This window comes from Dendronephthya gigantea, unplaced genomic scaffold (assembly GCF_004324835.1).
Source record: "Dendronephthya gigantea isolate DGI-Jeju-01 unplaced genomic scaffold, DenGig_1.0 000277F, whole genome shotgun sequence".
NCBI classification, from domain to species: Eukaryota; Metazoa; Cnidaria; class Anthozoa; order Malacalcyonacea; family Nephtheidae; genus Dendronephthya; species Dendronephthya gigantea.
The window spans coordinates 117440-134692 of record NW_021163287.1 but is presented as its reverse complement, the minus strand read 5'-3'; the positions used below and the strand labels follow the sequence as shown (position 1 = coordinate 134692).

General features: G+C 37.1%; 2 protein-coding genes and 1 pseudogene across 2 annotated transcripts; 2 read left to right on the top strand and 1 right to left on the bottom strand.

The window, feature by feature from the left end:
• Window positions 1-6448: 6448 nt before the first annotated feature.
• LOC114541240 (glycerol-3-phosphate acyltransferase 4-like) lies at window positions 6449-8147 on the top strand. Its single transcript, XM_028561220.1, has 6 exons — window positions 6449-6519; window positions 6910-7025; window positions 7166-7221; window positions 7302-7387; window positions 7557-7765; window positions 8029-8147. The coding sequence occupies exons 1-6, from the start codon at window positions 6490-6492 to the stop codon at window positions 8114-8116; spliced, it is 585 nt and encodes a 194-aa protein (XP_028417021.1). The 5' UTR covers window positions 6449-6489; the 3' UTR covers window positions 8117-8147.
• A 1876-nt stretch (window positions 8148-10023) lies between these two features.
• LOC114541241 (small nuclear ribonucleoprotein G-like) lies at window positions 10024-11069 on the bottom strand. The gene is made up of 4 exons (XM_028561221.1): window positions 10975-11069; window positions 10776-10798; window positions 10540-10667; window positions 10024-10279 (listed from the first exon to the last, which is right to left on the bottom strand). The coding sequence occupies exons 1-4, from the start codon at window positions 11004-11006 to the stop codon at window positions 10229-10231; spliced, it is 234 nt and encodes a 77-aa protein (XP_028417022.1). The 5' UTR covers window positions 11007-11069; the 3' UTR covers window positions 10024-10228.
• A 431-nt stretch (window positions 11070-11500) lies between these two features.
• LOC114541249 lies at window positions 11501-13275 on the top strand (annotated as a pseudogene).
• The last annotated feature ends 3978 nt before the right edge of the window (window positions 13276-17253 follow it).

Sequence of the window (17253 nt, the reverse complement as noted above, 5' to 3'; positions counted from 1 at the left end):
TCACACTTATAGTAACTTGAAACACCAGAGAACTACAAACGCAGAAACGCTGAATATGTAAATTTACAGCCCATACACGGCCGCCATCTTGGGTAATTTTCACTGCCTTTGGCTTACCCCAGCCCGCGACTAATGCCTGATGTGCAGGTTGGCTTCTTAACAATGCAATATACTATTGCTGACAATGTTTTGTGTTACAATACAATATTGCTGATAACGTGTGGAACGGGTGACCAGTTGAGAAGGCATTTTTATCTTTTTGGACGCATCGAAGGACGGCCATCTGGTAATGACCTAGTTACTGTTCTTTTCACCGATGAACATTGGTATCAAAATTTCCGAGTAACCAGGGAAACATTCACATTTATATTAGAAGAAATACGTGGACAAATATCTAGAAGAGATACAACCATGAGAAAATCTATACCCGCTGACCGTCGACTTGCACTAACGGTTTTGACGTCTTGCAGTTTTCCAACTGCAGTTGGATAACTTCCTCGTCCCAAACGTCAATTAAAAAGTTTGTTGCATCGTCTTGCCACAGGACACCACGATTTTTACGTGTTTTTGTGTTATTTAAAATTTCTTTTTCACCTTGCTTTTCTTCCTTACTTGTAAGTTGTATTTTTTCGCCGCTTGCCGCCATGCTGGAATTGTTTTGCGCATGCTCGTTGTCGAACACATTTCTATTCTTCTCCATTTATTGGCACGGCACCTCTGGGTAGACGTGCCGAGACTACCTCGTGAGAAAGTCTCGGCACGTCTAATTTTTCGGCACCTGTGCTGATTTTTGTCCCGTTTACACGGTAAAACGCTGAGGTGCCGTGCCGAAAATTTTGGACACGGGTGCCTGTTTTCAGGGGTGCCGTGCCCAAAACGCTTATCGTGTAAACCGGCCTTGAATTGCGGAATATAGCCCATAGTTTATGACATTTTATAACCATTTTAGTCATTACGAAATACTGCAAGTATAGAAGATTTTTTTCCTCATCCAAGGTACAATAAGCCAGTTGAAGCAACTGTTTTCAGATAAAATATTCGCTGTATTTACTAAAAGCTCTATACAAGAAAGATTGGGGATAGACCAAAATGTACCAATGGTCCTTTCATCTACGGATGAAATAAATGGTCGCAATGTGAGAAATACAGACACAGGAAGACAAATTTTAAAACACAATTGTCTCGTACTATATGCCATTCCACCGAGTTCTCCAATTAAAAAACGTATTTAAAAATTTATTTTGCTCTCACTGAGTAAAATCTTAAGTGGTCATAATCGAGAGACCCCGTTCCAATGTTTGGCCTCAGGACATACGGCATTAATATGACAATTAACAAATTCTTATGTTCATTCGATTTCGTCTGAATTGCGGAATATAGCCCATAATTTTATAACTTTTCATAACCTTTTTAGTGCAAAGTTTGAGAAACTTTGCAGTATTGTGATGAGTGGCGAAAATTCAAACGAGTCAGTAAGTCAGACAGTCAGTCAGTCATAGTGTAAACTTTACGGGGGGTAGGTTGATTTATGCGTTGTCGTGTCCCTGCTGACGGGAACGAAGTGTCAACCAGACAGGCAAACCAAATATGCTCTACTTTGTGCGGTGTAAAATTTATTTAATAACCAGTCGGTGAAAACTATAAAAAGCGATTGCAAGATAGCTATAATATTCACATATGAGATGGAATATAGACAAGACAAACAAACGTATAACAAACATAAACCACGGTAGCTTACATCTTTGCTAGGACTAGACGAATAAGTTCTCCAACTCCGCATACAATATTCCCCGTTTCCCCGATAAAGTTTGCTTGAAGGATAGTGACTAACGTTCGGTAGCGTTAAAACAAGAGTAAAGTCAATGCATTTTAGGGCGTTTTATAGCATCGCCCCCGCGTCCATAAAGTAATTAACATGCTAATTACCTAGTCGTGACACTCCTCGTCCAAGAATAAGCTAAAGTTTGTTCTTGCTATTATTACTTATAGAATTTGTTCATGTACTCATTAAATATACCAATTGGTTAATTGGTCTCAGATATGATTTCTTTTCCCCATCTTTCCAACTTACGATTCTTGCTTTTCGAACTAGTCGGTCATTTTCACTTGTGATTGCATCAACCACCCTTCCAAGAGACCATTCACTACGATGTGTCTCATCTTTAATCAAGACGATATCTCCTACGGCTAAATTTCGATTACGTTCGTTCCATTTTGATCTCCTTTGTTGGTTTTGTAGATATTCACTCTTCCATCGAGACCAAAATTGGTCAGCTAAATACTGTGCTCTTCTCCAGTGTCTACGGGAATATAGGTCGAGGGAAGTGAAAACTCCAGGTGGTGAAATAAGTGGTCTTGTCTTCATTGTTAGTAGCATGTTTGGGGTTAAGGGTTGAGGTTGATCTGCGTCGGATGGCACAGTAGAAATAGGACGTGAGTTCACAATTCCTGTTACTTCTGCCATAAGAGTGACCAAGAGCTCATGTGTAATTTGGGAAGGTCCGAGATCTATAAACATTCCATCAAGGACTCGTCTAATAGTGTTAATTGTCTCTCCCATATTCCACCAAAATGTGAAGCATGTGGGGGGTTGAAAATCCATTCGCAATTTTGCTCCGCAGTGTACTTCGCTATCATCTTCTGATTCATCTCTTGCATCTGATTTTGCTCCAGTGAAATTCGTTCCCCGATCACACCTCAGAAGCGACGGTGGTCCACGAATGGCGAAGAATCTTCGAAGGGCGCAAATAAAGGAACTAGCCGATTCCATGGTCTCCAAAACTTCGATATGGATCGCTCGACTGTTCAGACAAGTGAAAACCAAACCCCATCTTTTTGAGTTTGCGGCCCCTCCTCTTAGCCTTGCTGTACGTATCTGCCACGGTCCGAATACGTCGAAACCAACATTTGTGAATGGTGGTGGTGTTTCTAGTCTGTCGGAAGGTAGGTTAGCCATATGCTGGGTCATTAATTTCCCTCTGAGTTTTCTGCACGTTATACATTGACTGATGAGTTTTGAAACCAGTCTCTTTGCCCCGACAATCCAACAACCTGCTTGTCTTACAGCGCTATGGGTGATCTGTCTTCCTTGGTGGTAAACTTTCTTATGATGATGCATTATGGCCAGCTTTGCTAAATGACATCCTTTCGGTATTAGAGCGGGTTGTTTTTCTTGAAACATCTGGTCCGCCTGTTTCAATCGGCCTCCAACACGAAGAACTCCATCATCATCGAGAAATGGATCTAAAGCATACAAGTTGGATTTTGGTGAAACTGTATCCTGAGACGATTGGAGGGTAGTGATTTCTTCAGCATACGCTTCTCCTTGGACGGTTTTGATCATCACCATCTCGCTCTGCCTTGATTCTGCGACAGAAGGATTTCTTAGCTGTTGTACAACTGATGGTAGGGTTGACTGGTCTTGGGCAGTCTTTTGGTTTCCAGATGGTGAATTTTGGCTTCGAGTCTTCGTAGATTTCACTTTAATTAGAAGGTTGGTTATCGCTCTTCTAAGAGAAATCCAGCTAGAAAACTTGGTGAATCTGTCCGAGCCCAAACCTCTAATTTTGCACAGTTCTGTGGTGTAAATGTTGGTGTTTACTCGAATCTCTGGATCTTTGTCGTCGATTGGATATTCTTCAGGATTGATTTCTTGGTGAACGATTTCCGATGGGTTTATATTCTTCAAAAATTCTGGGCCTTCAAACCATGTTGACTCCATTAAGTGCTTAGCTGTTTTCCCTCTTGTTGCTATATCAGCTGGGTTTTCGGTAGATTCAACATATCTCCAATGGGAGGGCTCTGTGATGTTTCGGATGATTTGTATATTACCCATAGTTTATGACATTTTATAACCATTTTAGATTTCATGACGAAGTACTGCAAGTATAGAAGTTTTTTTCCTCATCCAAGGTACAATAGGCCAGTTGAAGCAACTGTTTTCAGATAAAATATTCGCTGTATTTACTAAAAGCTCTATACAAGAAAGATTGGGGATAGACCAAAATGTACCAATGGTCCTTTCATGTACGGATGAAATAAATGGTCGCAATGTGAGAAATACAGACACAGGAAGACAAATTTTAAAACACAATTGTCTCGTGCTATATGCCATTCCACCGAGTTCGATCTCCAATTAAAAAACATATTTAAAAATTTATTTTGCTCTCACTGAGTAAAATCTTAAGTGGTCATAATCGAGAGACCCCGTTCCAATGTTTCGCCTCAGGACATACGGCATAAATATGACAATTAACAAATTCTTATGTTCATTCGATTTCGTCTGAATTGCGGAATATAGCCCATAATTTTATAACTTTTCATAACCTTTTTAGATTTCATGACGAAATGCTGAAAATATAGAAGCTTTTTGTTTTCTTCCAAGGTAATAAAAGTTTTTCTATATTTACTATAAGCTACATACAACGAAGATTAGCGATAGACCATGCAAAACGTACGAATGGTCCTTTCATTTGGAGATGAAATATTTGGTTCCAATGTGAGAAATCTAGCCACGTGAAGACAAATTTAAAAACACGATTGTCTCGTCCTATATGGAAATCCACCGAGTTCTCCAATTAAAAAGTATGTCGAAATTTATTCATGTTCTCACTGAATAAAATCTTAAGTGGTCATGATCGAGACGCCCCGTTCCAATGTTTATAGCCTCCGGATATGCGGTATTAATTTGACAATTAACAAATTATTCTGTTAATTCATTCGATCGCGTCTGAATTACGGAATTTTTAGCGCATAATTGAGACATTTTTTAACCTTTTTAGATTTCATGACCACATGCTTCAAATATAGAAGATTTTTGGCCTCTTCCAAGGTAAAAATTAATAAGCTAAATTACTTCACAATTTTCGTTAATTAAGGGCCCATTAAGCAATTTTTATGTCATGCCTATGTTTTTTACCAACAAACATGCATTTTATTGCCACATATATAAAATTGTACCATTAATATAATACTTTAACAAATGTAATAATTTTTCATCGTGTTCCGTTACATTTCTCTACGTTTAATCGTGATAAAAGAACTTGACGAAGTGGTAGTCTATTAAAAACTGTACTTATTAATCGTCTGCATTCCAAACATTCCCGCTCAAGACAATCTTATGCAAAATTAACGAGACACCACATATTCCCACACCCTGTTTCAATGTTGGGTAGTGATGGTTTTCACTATTCGAGGTGTTAGTCTTCATTAACTGTTAAAATACAACATTGGGATAGGGGGAAGGGGGATCAACATTGAAAACTCATGGTGGCACATATTATATTGCATGGGATTGTAGGTAAATCAACTAAGTCGACTACTCAGATTCCCTATATTTATAGCATCACGTACGCAAAGCATTCTGGTCAGTTAACAGCAGTGCACAGTGGTGCATTCTGGTCGGTTAACAGCAATTCATTCTGGTCCGAAAAACGGAAGTAAAATCTTACTTTCAGAGCCCTGTACGAATTAGAATTGCTGACTTGCTCGCTCGCTTCAGGCTCGCTCGCTGCGTCAGCAACAACAGGCTACAAGACTGCGAGAATACAGTAATATCGTGAAATCTTTCTAACCTGTACTCGTAATAATAGCTGGATTACTGAGTATCCTTCCAGCAACATTCGTGGCTTCCCATCTATAACTTCCTTCGTCATCTTTCTTAAAATGCTTAACAATCAATTTTTGTGAGCGTTCCTCGAGCAAAACTCGAGTTCCGTCAACATCAACATTTCTCTCATCCTTTAACCATCGTAATTTAGGTCTAGGCTTCGCACGAGGTGGATTGCAAGTTCATGTCAATTGTCCTCCACGAGAAATAGTTTGACTGACAGGATGACGACGAAATTCTTTACGGATGTCTTTAAATTGGAATAAAAAATAACAATACGTAACTGTGACGTTGATTGCACGATTTCAACAATAAGGACATTGATGACATTTTTTGGAGAAAGAAAATAACTAAAACTTCAAATAATTTTCGGGTGTTTTTGAGGCCAAAAGTAGTGGAATGATAAGACTCGATCTTCAGATGCAATATACAGATTTCATTCAAGTAGTTTCATTACCACCTCATCCTAAAGAGGACTTAGGTAGACAATTGTCAAACAATAATTAACGACAAGTCTAAGAAGAATTTAACGTGACATTAGTGATTCTATAGAATTTTCACAATTATCTATATTTCTATTTCAATAATATAACCAGGTCATCTGGTTTTAATGCGTTTTAAATAAATAAATAAAATACTTTTTGAAAAACGTTCTCTGATTGAAATACTAATTTATCACAAGCTTTTGGCTATAGTCCTCAACGTCAGTCTATATCTGTCTATAGCCTTCAACGGGTGGAATACAAATGTGAAAAGGACGCTAACAATGAAATATGAAACTACATGTGTGTGAAATGTGGTATAACAACTGCTTAAAATAGACAAAACACTTCTCGACGTTTCGACCTAAGGTGACGAAGGCCCTCAGGATTGATGCCATTATGCTGGCCTGTGATGGAAACTATTCTTTTGTAAGTTCTCCATCTTTTAAGCTATATCCTCACGTCATTGCATATGTTCTGGTTCTGGACTTTGTTACCACATGATGTTGAAATTCATGTTTATGATTATCGATTATGTCCCGTACGAAACCAGTTGTCCTTTTGAGCTCTCAGAGGCAAGATGTTTTCATATATGAGAGCAATAATTACTTGCGGACAAGATAGTTGTTGATCTTTGAGAAAAGCCTCAAAGATGTTAAAAGTGCTCTACCTACGCGGAATACTATTAAAGCATGAAAGTCGATGTAAACATTTACACGTGCTGAGTCCAAGCGGCAGCACTGTTGACAAGGTATGCGGATATTACAGTGGTTACAGTGTTCATTGTGTTACGTCTGTGTCCACTTTTCGTATACATAGGTTGGTCAAAACCAAGGTGGTCTCTTTGGCTTTATGCAAAAATCTTTGTCGAACGTGCAAGATCATATTTGGTTTGAAAGATCTGAAATGAAGGACCGGTTAACCGTGGCGAAGAGGTAGATTTTTGTTTAGGGGAATGCTACCCAGGGTAGTGGCTCTTTGTAGAGAAGGGCTGGATATCGATCGGAGGGTTATATTTTGGGGCACGGAAAATAATCTCCCCATCCATCTTTAATTCAAAATATTCAACTTTTAGGCTGCGAGAACATGTTGAAGATCCGAACAAAGATCCCATGCTTATATTTCCAGAAGGTACGAAGAATCCTGTGCTTCAGTTTATTAACCAAATTCCATCAAACGGTCTAAAAATTTGACTGTAATGCGTTTTCCAGGAACTTGCATCAATAACACCTCCGTTATGATGTTCAAGAAAGGCAGTTTTGAAATCGGCGGAACGATTTATCCTGTTGCAATAAAGGTACGAAAAAAGTAATTTACTATTATATAAAATGAGGCCACTTTTCTGTTGGCAGACAGTATTGAATAATTTTACCCTCGTTGTACAGTAATTTCATGTAAAATGTACTAAAAAGAAATGTAGTGCCCACTTTACCGCGGTCTTCTTTCTCATTCTGTTGCACGTGTAGTATGACCCGCTTTTTTCGAACGCATTCTGGAATTCAAGTCAATATTCTATGGTTCATTACTTACTGGATATTATGTCAAGTTGGGCGTTGGTCTGTGACGTTTGGTACCTCCCCCCCGTGACAAGACACGAAAATGAAACTGCTATTCAGTTTGCGAACAGAGTAAAAGCTGATATCGCAAGACAGGGGGGACTGGTCGATTTAATATGGTACGTGATTTGCTCGATGTTCTGTCCTGCATCACAATACACACTACTAATCCATAAAGTTGAAGGATTTTGTTATAGAAAAGTCTTTTTTGCTCAATTGGTGTCTTGAATTTAAGATGAATGCCTGCAGAGTTTGTTCCCTCTGCTGCATTCATTAGATCAAATGTGGTAGAACAACTATTTAAAAAAAACTTAAAGAGTTAGTAATGTTAAGCTGTATTCGACAACGAGCTGATTAATAGATCACTTTTTTCTCTCCACAGGGATGGTCAGCTGAAGAGGACGAAGGTAAAACCTGAACTAAGGCAACAGAAACAGGAAGACTTCGCCCAAATGCTCAAAATTGATTAATAAAAATGAAGGTAACACTAAATATAACAATTCCTGGCTTCGTAGACCGTCGGGGACCTTCGGAGGGGCCTGGGTAAGCTAAGTTTTAACGTAGTTTTCATCAGGTGAATCAAATCTGTGATTGCATACCTAACAGCGCCTCAGCTTAACTTTGAAGAAGCTCCTTCACAGTCGAGCAATTAATATTCCTTGACAAATTTCATATCAAATTTTATTTCCTTGCTGTCGCGAAGATTTCATGGGAATTGATTGAAGGCATCGAATAAATGTGGTTGAAAGTGTTTGAAGCCAGAGGTGATACTCGAACAAAAATCATAAACAACTCTTTTAGTTTTAAACATGAACCAAAGCAGTGGTGAAATGTGCAACTATTTGCGGCAGGAATCGAAAAGCTTGTTTATGTCCATGGAGCCAACTTTAAGGTGGTTATGCGAAGTAATAAAAGATTTAAAGTTTTTCTACGAAGGTGTGAGCAAATGTTAAGGCCCGTGCATTTACACTATGCGATTTGTCGTATACGATTCGTACCCTGGCGTATGTGAACGTGTGAACACACGTACAAATGTCACACTTTAAATTCTAACCTGAACAAAATTGAATGAAGATTGTGGCATAGGCACTCTTTTGCATTTGTCAGAATGATAATTGCATACAACTTATCGTGTAGTCTAAATAGGCCTTTACACACTGGACTATTTCATATCAGTTTCTATGACGTGATCACGACAGCGGTGATTGATTCAAATTTTTTTGATATCAACGAAAGCAAACGTATTACCCAAAAATTTTTACCCATCATGCAAACGTAGGTGTAATCAATTTGAAAAATTGCTTTTATAGTATATTAACAATCATACCCCAGGATACTTGTTCTGTCCAGTGTTCGCAGAGCGAATATCCTGGGAACTAGGTACAATTCTATATTATAGAAATTATAGCACAAGAGAACATTGACATAATATAATAATTTAAGTGTAGCTATAATTGTAATAATAGACGTTTTCTACATGATGGCTCAAATGCATTGTCAAGATGTTTATCATGATTTTTAAAGCTTTAGAGAATCAGGGGTGATATTCATTTATCACGTACATTTTCACTACCCTAAATAATTCTTGAACATAAAGCGTTTTGACTTTAGGAATACCAACGTTTAAATAGATATACTTAATTTATTAATCTTCCTTAATGTTTATCTTCCTTTTCCAACCTCAGCATATTTTGAGTCCAGTAATATGATCTAAATATAACTTGAAATTCGGGATTAAGATAGCTTCGTAATTGCACTGGGTGTTTGCGAACTTTGAGTCTTAATTGAATTCCAATTGAACTAATAAACAGTCACGCCTTCTAATTATTTCGATTGAAATCCCAGGTATCAAGGTTGCGCAAACAAAGTCCACGTCTTTGCAAAGCAATTGTTGATGAATTAGAAAGAGGATCAAGTTGGTATTAACGTGTAATTCGTCTTAATCGCATTTTAGAAGCACATTTTCAGTGATTAACCTGTTCCAGAAGCTAAAGAGCTTCCACAGGAAACACATGGACATAGCTGTCAATAGGCATGCGCAGAGCTTACGTGCTGTAGGTTGCATCAAGCGACATCTACGTGAAATATTTTGGTAGTCTTGTCAGTACAAAGAGTCTTCAGCAAAATGGACTTGGACTGTTTGTAAAAATCATCTTTTTACAAGTAACTGCATTGGCCAAGACACCCTAATTTGGCATGGTTCCTTTCAACCTGTTATGAACAAGTAGCAGTGTATTTGTTTTTGATCAATATTTTTACAGGAACACCCAATTGAGCAAGGTTAGTTTGACAGGAGTTCAACACAATAGAAAAAGTACAAATACTGTTACAAATTAGCAGTATCTACTCTTGCCACAATAGAACTTCTGAGGATACATCAAGTTGTTTTCCAGTGTTTATTTTATTTTAAAAAATACAAAATGTTTGGTCAAATTTAGCAATACACTTCTTTCAGCCTGTGTTTTAATCAAGATCTATCATGAAAGAGTCAGGCAAGCCAAGGTCAAATGGTTTCATTTTGTACAGTTTATATTACAGTGCTCATATTCTACACCAGTCACTCAAAGATAATCCTGGAAACGCTATACTCTTTCCAAAGCCTCCATTATTACTATGCTATTACCACGAATAACCTGGAAATGAGAAGAAAATGAGGTCATGTACAGTATGTATGTAAGGAGAGGGTTGAAAGCCTCGTGAATAAACCTGGATTGCACATCATGCGATGCTTAAAATCTACAGTGCTGAGAATGTGGCTCGTGTTTTTATACTTCACTGAATTATATACGGATTTGGAGTGACAAATCCAGCCAATCAGAGCAATGAATCTGGACAAACAAGATGGCAGCAAGATTTATTCTTATCGATAATTTGAACTTATTTTATATCTTACCACCATGCCAATATTATGTTTCTCACTAGATGAGACGTTCTCAACGGCCTCATCGAGAACGATGTTCATGAACGGATCAAATGGGGCTCGAAGAACCCCAGTTACGTGTCGACCACCATTGATCTTAACTAGAAAATCACAATACATTAGCTCAGCTGTCGTTAGATCAAATCTATATTTTTTTTCCTAGAAGCTTTGTTTTGAGATGATGCAGGTAATCTCGATTGAATATTTACTTGATAATTTCTTGTCCATGTACCTGAAAAGAGGATTTACAATCTTTTAGCGCGTATCCAGGGAAGTATATCATAATGCATTCGGATGGAGTCGTGCGTCAAAAGACCTCTTTTCTATGGCAAATATCTCGCTTCAGGTAAAGCGCTTTTTGTGAATATATACATCAAAAGTGATATAGGATAAAGGTAATATACATACTTTTTCAGCTCGGGTGGATGGGCCTTGCTCATCGCGATACAATTTAGATTAAGTTTATAAAATTTTCTTTCAAATTGTCAAATATTACCAGAGAAGAACTCATCAACATTCGAACGTCGCGGCCTTTGTGCGCCAGCGCTACTTAGGTCATCTGTGTGGTGATACGTCATGTCATGTGAAGGTATGTTGCATCAAAAATCCTGGAAATCATGGCTTATTTTACTCGGAAAAAAAGTATTCAAGCATTTTCAAGGCCGTTATTTATCGTCAAATCTATGGAACTAATGTGCAACAAGATGTTCGTATGGTTAGAACAATGATCGAGTCTAGCAGAAAATTTGAAAAAGTCAGTGAAATTGATTCAAAGGCACCAATTGTATATATTGGTGAACGACTGTATACCAACTACTACAGAACTTCCATTGATTTAACGCATGTGAAAAGAAGGCCAAGGATTGTCTACAATGTACGAAACACCCAACGCACTCAGCAACGAGATTAAGACAGAAGAAATGCTAGTTTACGAATGTCCAATCGAACAGGAGACATTTTGCAAACTTCAAGGAACGTTCTACGTTCATGGTCCGTATTCCGTCGGGGTAACGGCGACAATTACTTGAAAGTTTTCGACTTCAACACTGGAGAAAGTTTGAAGCAAATTTATTTATACCCAGTCGAAAATTCAAGTATTTGCACTGGGAGACAGACCTTGAGAGGCTTGTGGTGCAAGTCTACTCTATTACCACAAGGAAGTAGTGCGCATGTCACGCAGCGTACTCCACCACAGTCGGACCCAGTCTTGTTATACATTGCTATTTTTACCATGACTCCACTAGAGTTCATATGCATGCTACCAATATCTCAAAAGATCTTTGGTAAGGGCATTTGCAATGCTGTGGTTCGTGATGGTATGCTAGTGGTAATGTATCAAAGGCAAAAACTCCAATTTTTCAGTCTGGAAGATATCCTGAAGAACCATACATGCCATTGAAGGTGGGCGAGCAGATACAACCTGGAAACAATTTGTGTTTGCCTGAAATAGATGACCAATTTGCTGGCGGTATTGTTGGGATGCTCCACTTGGGTTACCGGTTAATGTTTCACTGTTTGAGAAACCACCTGTGCTACTTGAGGTGAAAAGCAGTGATCATGAATTAAGTTTTGGTGGATTTCCATGGCATTATGTGTCAAACATTAATTATGTATTTCAAGTTCATTCAGTCAGAGATCATACTTTGGCAGAGAATGGTATCCTCAACATTGATGATGCCATATTTTGGTACAGAAAGGCATTTTTCATCCAGATATGCGGACGGGTATTATTCATAGCACCACCATATCTTCGGTGAGTACACTGGAATATAATTGCGATTTTTTGCAAGGAGTAAGAAGCATTAGAAATTATAATAATATTAATGAATCGATTTACTGGGTGGGTGTAAGGTGCTGAACACCCCCTCTGGTCCAGGGAGTGAAGGAGGGGTACAAATTTGGGTGTCAACCAAGTTGTAGGTTTTAGGGTATTTGGAAGTTTAAGTTTTCTTTGATAATCTGTGTGTAGCACATTATGGTCCCATTTTTGTAATTTTTTGAATAAGTATACATTCTAATATCTTTGAATAGCTGGCATTTGTACCCAACCTATATGCTTGCAAACTGGTCTGCACCTCTCCCTCTACAAAATTTGGATCCATCCCTGACTATATATTGTGTTTTAATTTAGATGTATAAAGTTAAGGCGTTTAAACTCCTCTGACAGAAACTCAGCAGTCAAAGCAGAAGAGCAGTTTACCCTCAACTTCTCCCAGAAACCAAAACGTCCACCATTGTCCAAACTAAATCTGGGCGAAAAATTAAGAATTTGTTTAAGGGTGACCTGAAATATCTGGAGATGGAGATTGTTCAAGATTTTGACTATGATTATGAGCTGATCTGCTGGTGGTTCTTTACCTTAACTTACAAAGCAAGGAGAGGGTGTTGTTGGTTTCTATGACAATCAAACAGGACGACACATACAGGAAGTAGGTGTTGAAGATATTGAGGAGGATTACGAGCACACAGTTGCAATAAACAGAGATGTATTGATTGTTTTGTCTCGAAAGAAACAAAACTTCAGATGTTTGGTTTATGTTCTGAATACAACCTAAGTATTCAAGATGTTTTGTAAAAATGCTCTGTTGGTGAAAGTTTAATAATGGTTGCATTTAGAAGTTCCAGTTGATCTTTTGAGAATAGCCAAATCTTCAGAAAATGGTAGGAGTTAATTTATTGTTGGTTTTAGTAATTGCCAATCAGTGTTCAAGTATTTTCCATTATAAATATATGCTGCCATTTTCTGTGGATTTGCCAAATTTATTTATATCTATTTATATTGATTTTGTAAGTTATTAATAGATAAATCACATGATCTATCGCCTTCTGTGATACATCATGTAATATAAAATAAACCAAACATTGTTCCACCCATGTGACCACCCGTGGCCTGCCGTGCACTGGGCATGACCAGAAATTCAAGACATCAATTCTGAGCATTGCTCAATCCATCCAAAGAATCTTTACGTCTCTCGCACCTCCAGTAAGCCGATTCTTCTTTTTTCTTATCCAAAACATAGACATAACCTTCGAAAAGCAGTTGCGATTTCCCCGCGAAGTTTGAATGTATTCCATGATACTAGAATAAAATGTGCTTCAATTGTTGCCTTTATATAGGTTAAAAAACACATTCCAAAGAGATGAGTCATCCGCTACACAAACAAATTTTCGTTATGGTTATGCACCGCCAATGACCGTTAATGACCCAAGCATTTGACAAACAACGTGGGTGTTCACAATGAAAGTATCGCAATTTTCGGCAAATGGTCTGTTCGGCAAAATGTCTTTTCTGTGTCCGTTCGACCATAGGAACCCCAATAAATATTGTTGAAAGAAAAAGTAAATAGTCCAGTTACGTTGCTAGTTCAGTGACGTCAGTGATCGCGAAGCATAGTTGCCTATTGCATTTTCAAAGTTGGGATTTGTTCAAATTTTCAATGTCATAGTGCATTACATTATTAGTTCAAATAAACAATTCGCTACTGCGCTGCCATTCATTCACCAAAAAACGATATTTTCGATCCCGTGTTTGGGCGAGTACAAAGTACTTCCGCGAACATTTTCACCATAATAAGTTTCACAATAATATGTTTATATTTGTTTCATTTTGTAATATCCGGTACATTTTGTATATTTGCTGTGTTAGTTTACTAAAATGGTAATAAGCTTTTAAAAAATAAGCCGTTGACTAGCGTATTCCGGCATTTCTAATTTTTAATGTAAAATCCAAGGCTAATTTCTTTCCTGAATTGTGTGGCTGCATTTTTGTTTCGAAGTACGATGAATATTATCCGGGTCTCGTATTTCACTGCACAGGACAATACAGCAAAACTTATGCAATTGAAAATAATTTGAAATTTCTATTAGTCGTGTGGTACACATTTTCAGAAACCCAAAGAAAGTTCGTTTTACCAGAAACCCTTTGCAAATGTTTTATTACTAACAATATCGATTTAACTTTCATTTTCGCATTTATTTTTGCTTTTTAAATTTTAAATTCCACCCCTAATCAGACAGCTGAAATATTCATTTTAGCTAATCACGTAGCTCCATTTTATGGAAAGTAATGCTTATTTTTAAGCCTGACTGATTAGTGATTACATACCGAAATTATACCACATATTTTGGTGTATATACAAAAATATTTTTTAACATATAAGATTTTTGTCTTATTACTAAGATCTGATTCTGTGTTTCACAACATACCATAGGCAGCCCAATAGCGATGGTTTTATTTGAAATAAAAGTGCACTAAAATATTGAAAATTAGAACAAAGCTTTCCGTATTTTGATTCAATTGAAACATGTATCATTTATTCATGCTAACTAAAATCCTGACATCCTGTGTATTACGCAACGGGCGACTCGCGTGCCTGACAGTGTTCAGGCAATGTAGGCATTTATAGTATATATATATCCTAAGGTAGGCAACTTCAATCCCGATATCGACATGGACACATGCAAACAATCCAAAAATACTTCAATTTATCCCTAAAACTAAGCTAAAATAACAACAGAAATGAAATCTACGATAATTTTACCACATACTGCTATATTTTTAATATTGAAAACAAATTATGGAAGCGAGAAAAATGCGAAAAGCTTTTAATATTTTACTCATTTTTTGAATGGGACGATGCTGGACCCGCGCTGTTGACTTTTGAGAACGTTTGAAAATGACGAATACGTAATCTGATTGGCTGTCTGAAAACCGTCAAATTTGCATACCGGGGGGATAGCACTCGGAGTCGGCAAGAAAATGCAAGCGCGGGAAAAATCTAATTTTTATGCCAGTCTGAAATTACGGCCCCTTTAAAAATGTTTTTTATTAAATTATAAAGGTAATTTTGAAGGATATTGTCTGGAGGTGTATTTAATATGTGATTATTTACGCAGCGTTTGTAAAAAAGCGTAAAAAATGTAGCTCGGTTATAAGAAATATCTCGGACGTACGTATACAGTAAGTATATTAGTTTATAAAAACCTATAATTTGCGTCGTGTTGCCTATGGTCTTGCTTTCAAAACAAAATTATATACCTTTAAATATCTCGCGATGAACAGGCAACAATTTAAACTACAAGCTACAATTATGGGGAAGGAGAAGACCAACGACAAAGTATACTGTCTCAACTCTGATTTTATATTTGGTAAGTAATTTTTATGTAATGTTATATAAACATATTTGCAGTTAGATATTTAGAAGAATACAATCCATAATTGTTTGGTTAAAAAGTACTTTCCTATCAGGGCTAACGTATATAAGAACATAATAAAATTATAGCATAATTGTCTAATAAACACAATTTGGGTTGAATTACTCAGATACAGTCCCTTATATGGCTTAAAATACTTTCTCACCAGGAATTATACGCATATAAAAAAGCAAGTCTTCCTTTTTACGATTACCACACTCATGGGAAAGGGAAAGCTTAAAAATCTATACTTTTACCAAAACATAACGGCAGTAAATCTATGCTATTGCTATACACAGTAGAATCATGATTGTATAGGTGTATTAAACTTGAACTGTATTAAAAAAACTCACCAATAGACATATTACGACTTCTTTAAACGCTCTCAACCAAACTCTTTTAGTCTTTTCTTTGCCAGCATACATCATGTTTATAAGAGTCCATGCGTATTAATGTTGATTTCACGACCATACATTTAATATTATGCAGGAATAGTTGACGTGCGGCTTTTCACAAAGGGACCGAAAACAAAAATCTTTGCTAAAGTACTCGTCCAGAAAACGCCATTTGAGTTGATCCATCAATTTTCTACCAATAGAATATTGCTAAAGGTTTCAGATGACACACAAGTAGGCAATTTCGTCAAGCAGGCAATCCATGAATCTGCAATAAATAAGGAAATCGAAAAAAGAACGGCTGAAAAACCACATGAGCAATCGTCGATAAAAACATGAATAAACAAGATCGTAATGCCGAAGAAAACTAAATTTTTGTTCATTCATACCTTGCCAGCATTCCTGTAGTTTTTTTTCATAATTTGAGCCCAGATCACTACGAAAAATGCATGAAAATGCACGATTTTTCGCTCATCGAACACTTTGCTGTTTGCCAAAAACGTGTCTGTAATTTTGATGGCGAAAACCGGTCTGACCGGTTATATTCAAGTCAAATGACGTAACAAGTGCTGGGGGAGGGTCACGTGCCAGAATGTTATAGTATACAGTTAATACAGCTAGAATGTTATAATATATATAATACACAAACGCGACCTTGTTGGAAGGTTATCGAAATAATTGAAATACTTATAACTGTTTATTAAGTTTGCATGCATCCAATTTTAACAAAATACACACATTATACTGATTATAGGAATAAACTGGTGTCATGCATGAAAATCAAATATATAGTTCACACCCCTCACTTAGTCTTAGTTCATCTTAGTTGTTGTAGTTTATGTGAAATGATGAAAGTTCTAAGTAGAGCTCTTTTTAGGATGCTTGGCAATTATGAGTACTGCGAAGGTTCTCAATATCCGTTAGAAATGATTCATTCTGACATATCCAACGCTAATTTTAATGTCAATCCAAAGACGGTGGGAGTAGTTATTAAAGATATTTGGAAAGAGAAGGTTAAAAAGAATCACCTCAAACAGTTCGGGTCCTTCGCGATACATGCACTTACGAAAGCGTGAAATAATAAATTCTGACACCGTTG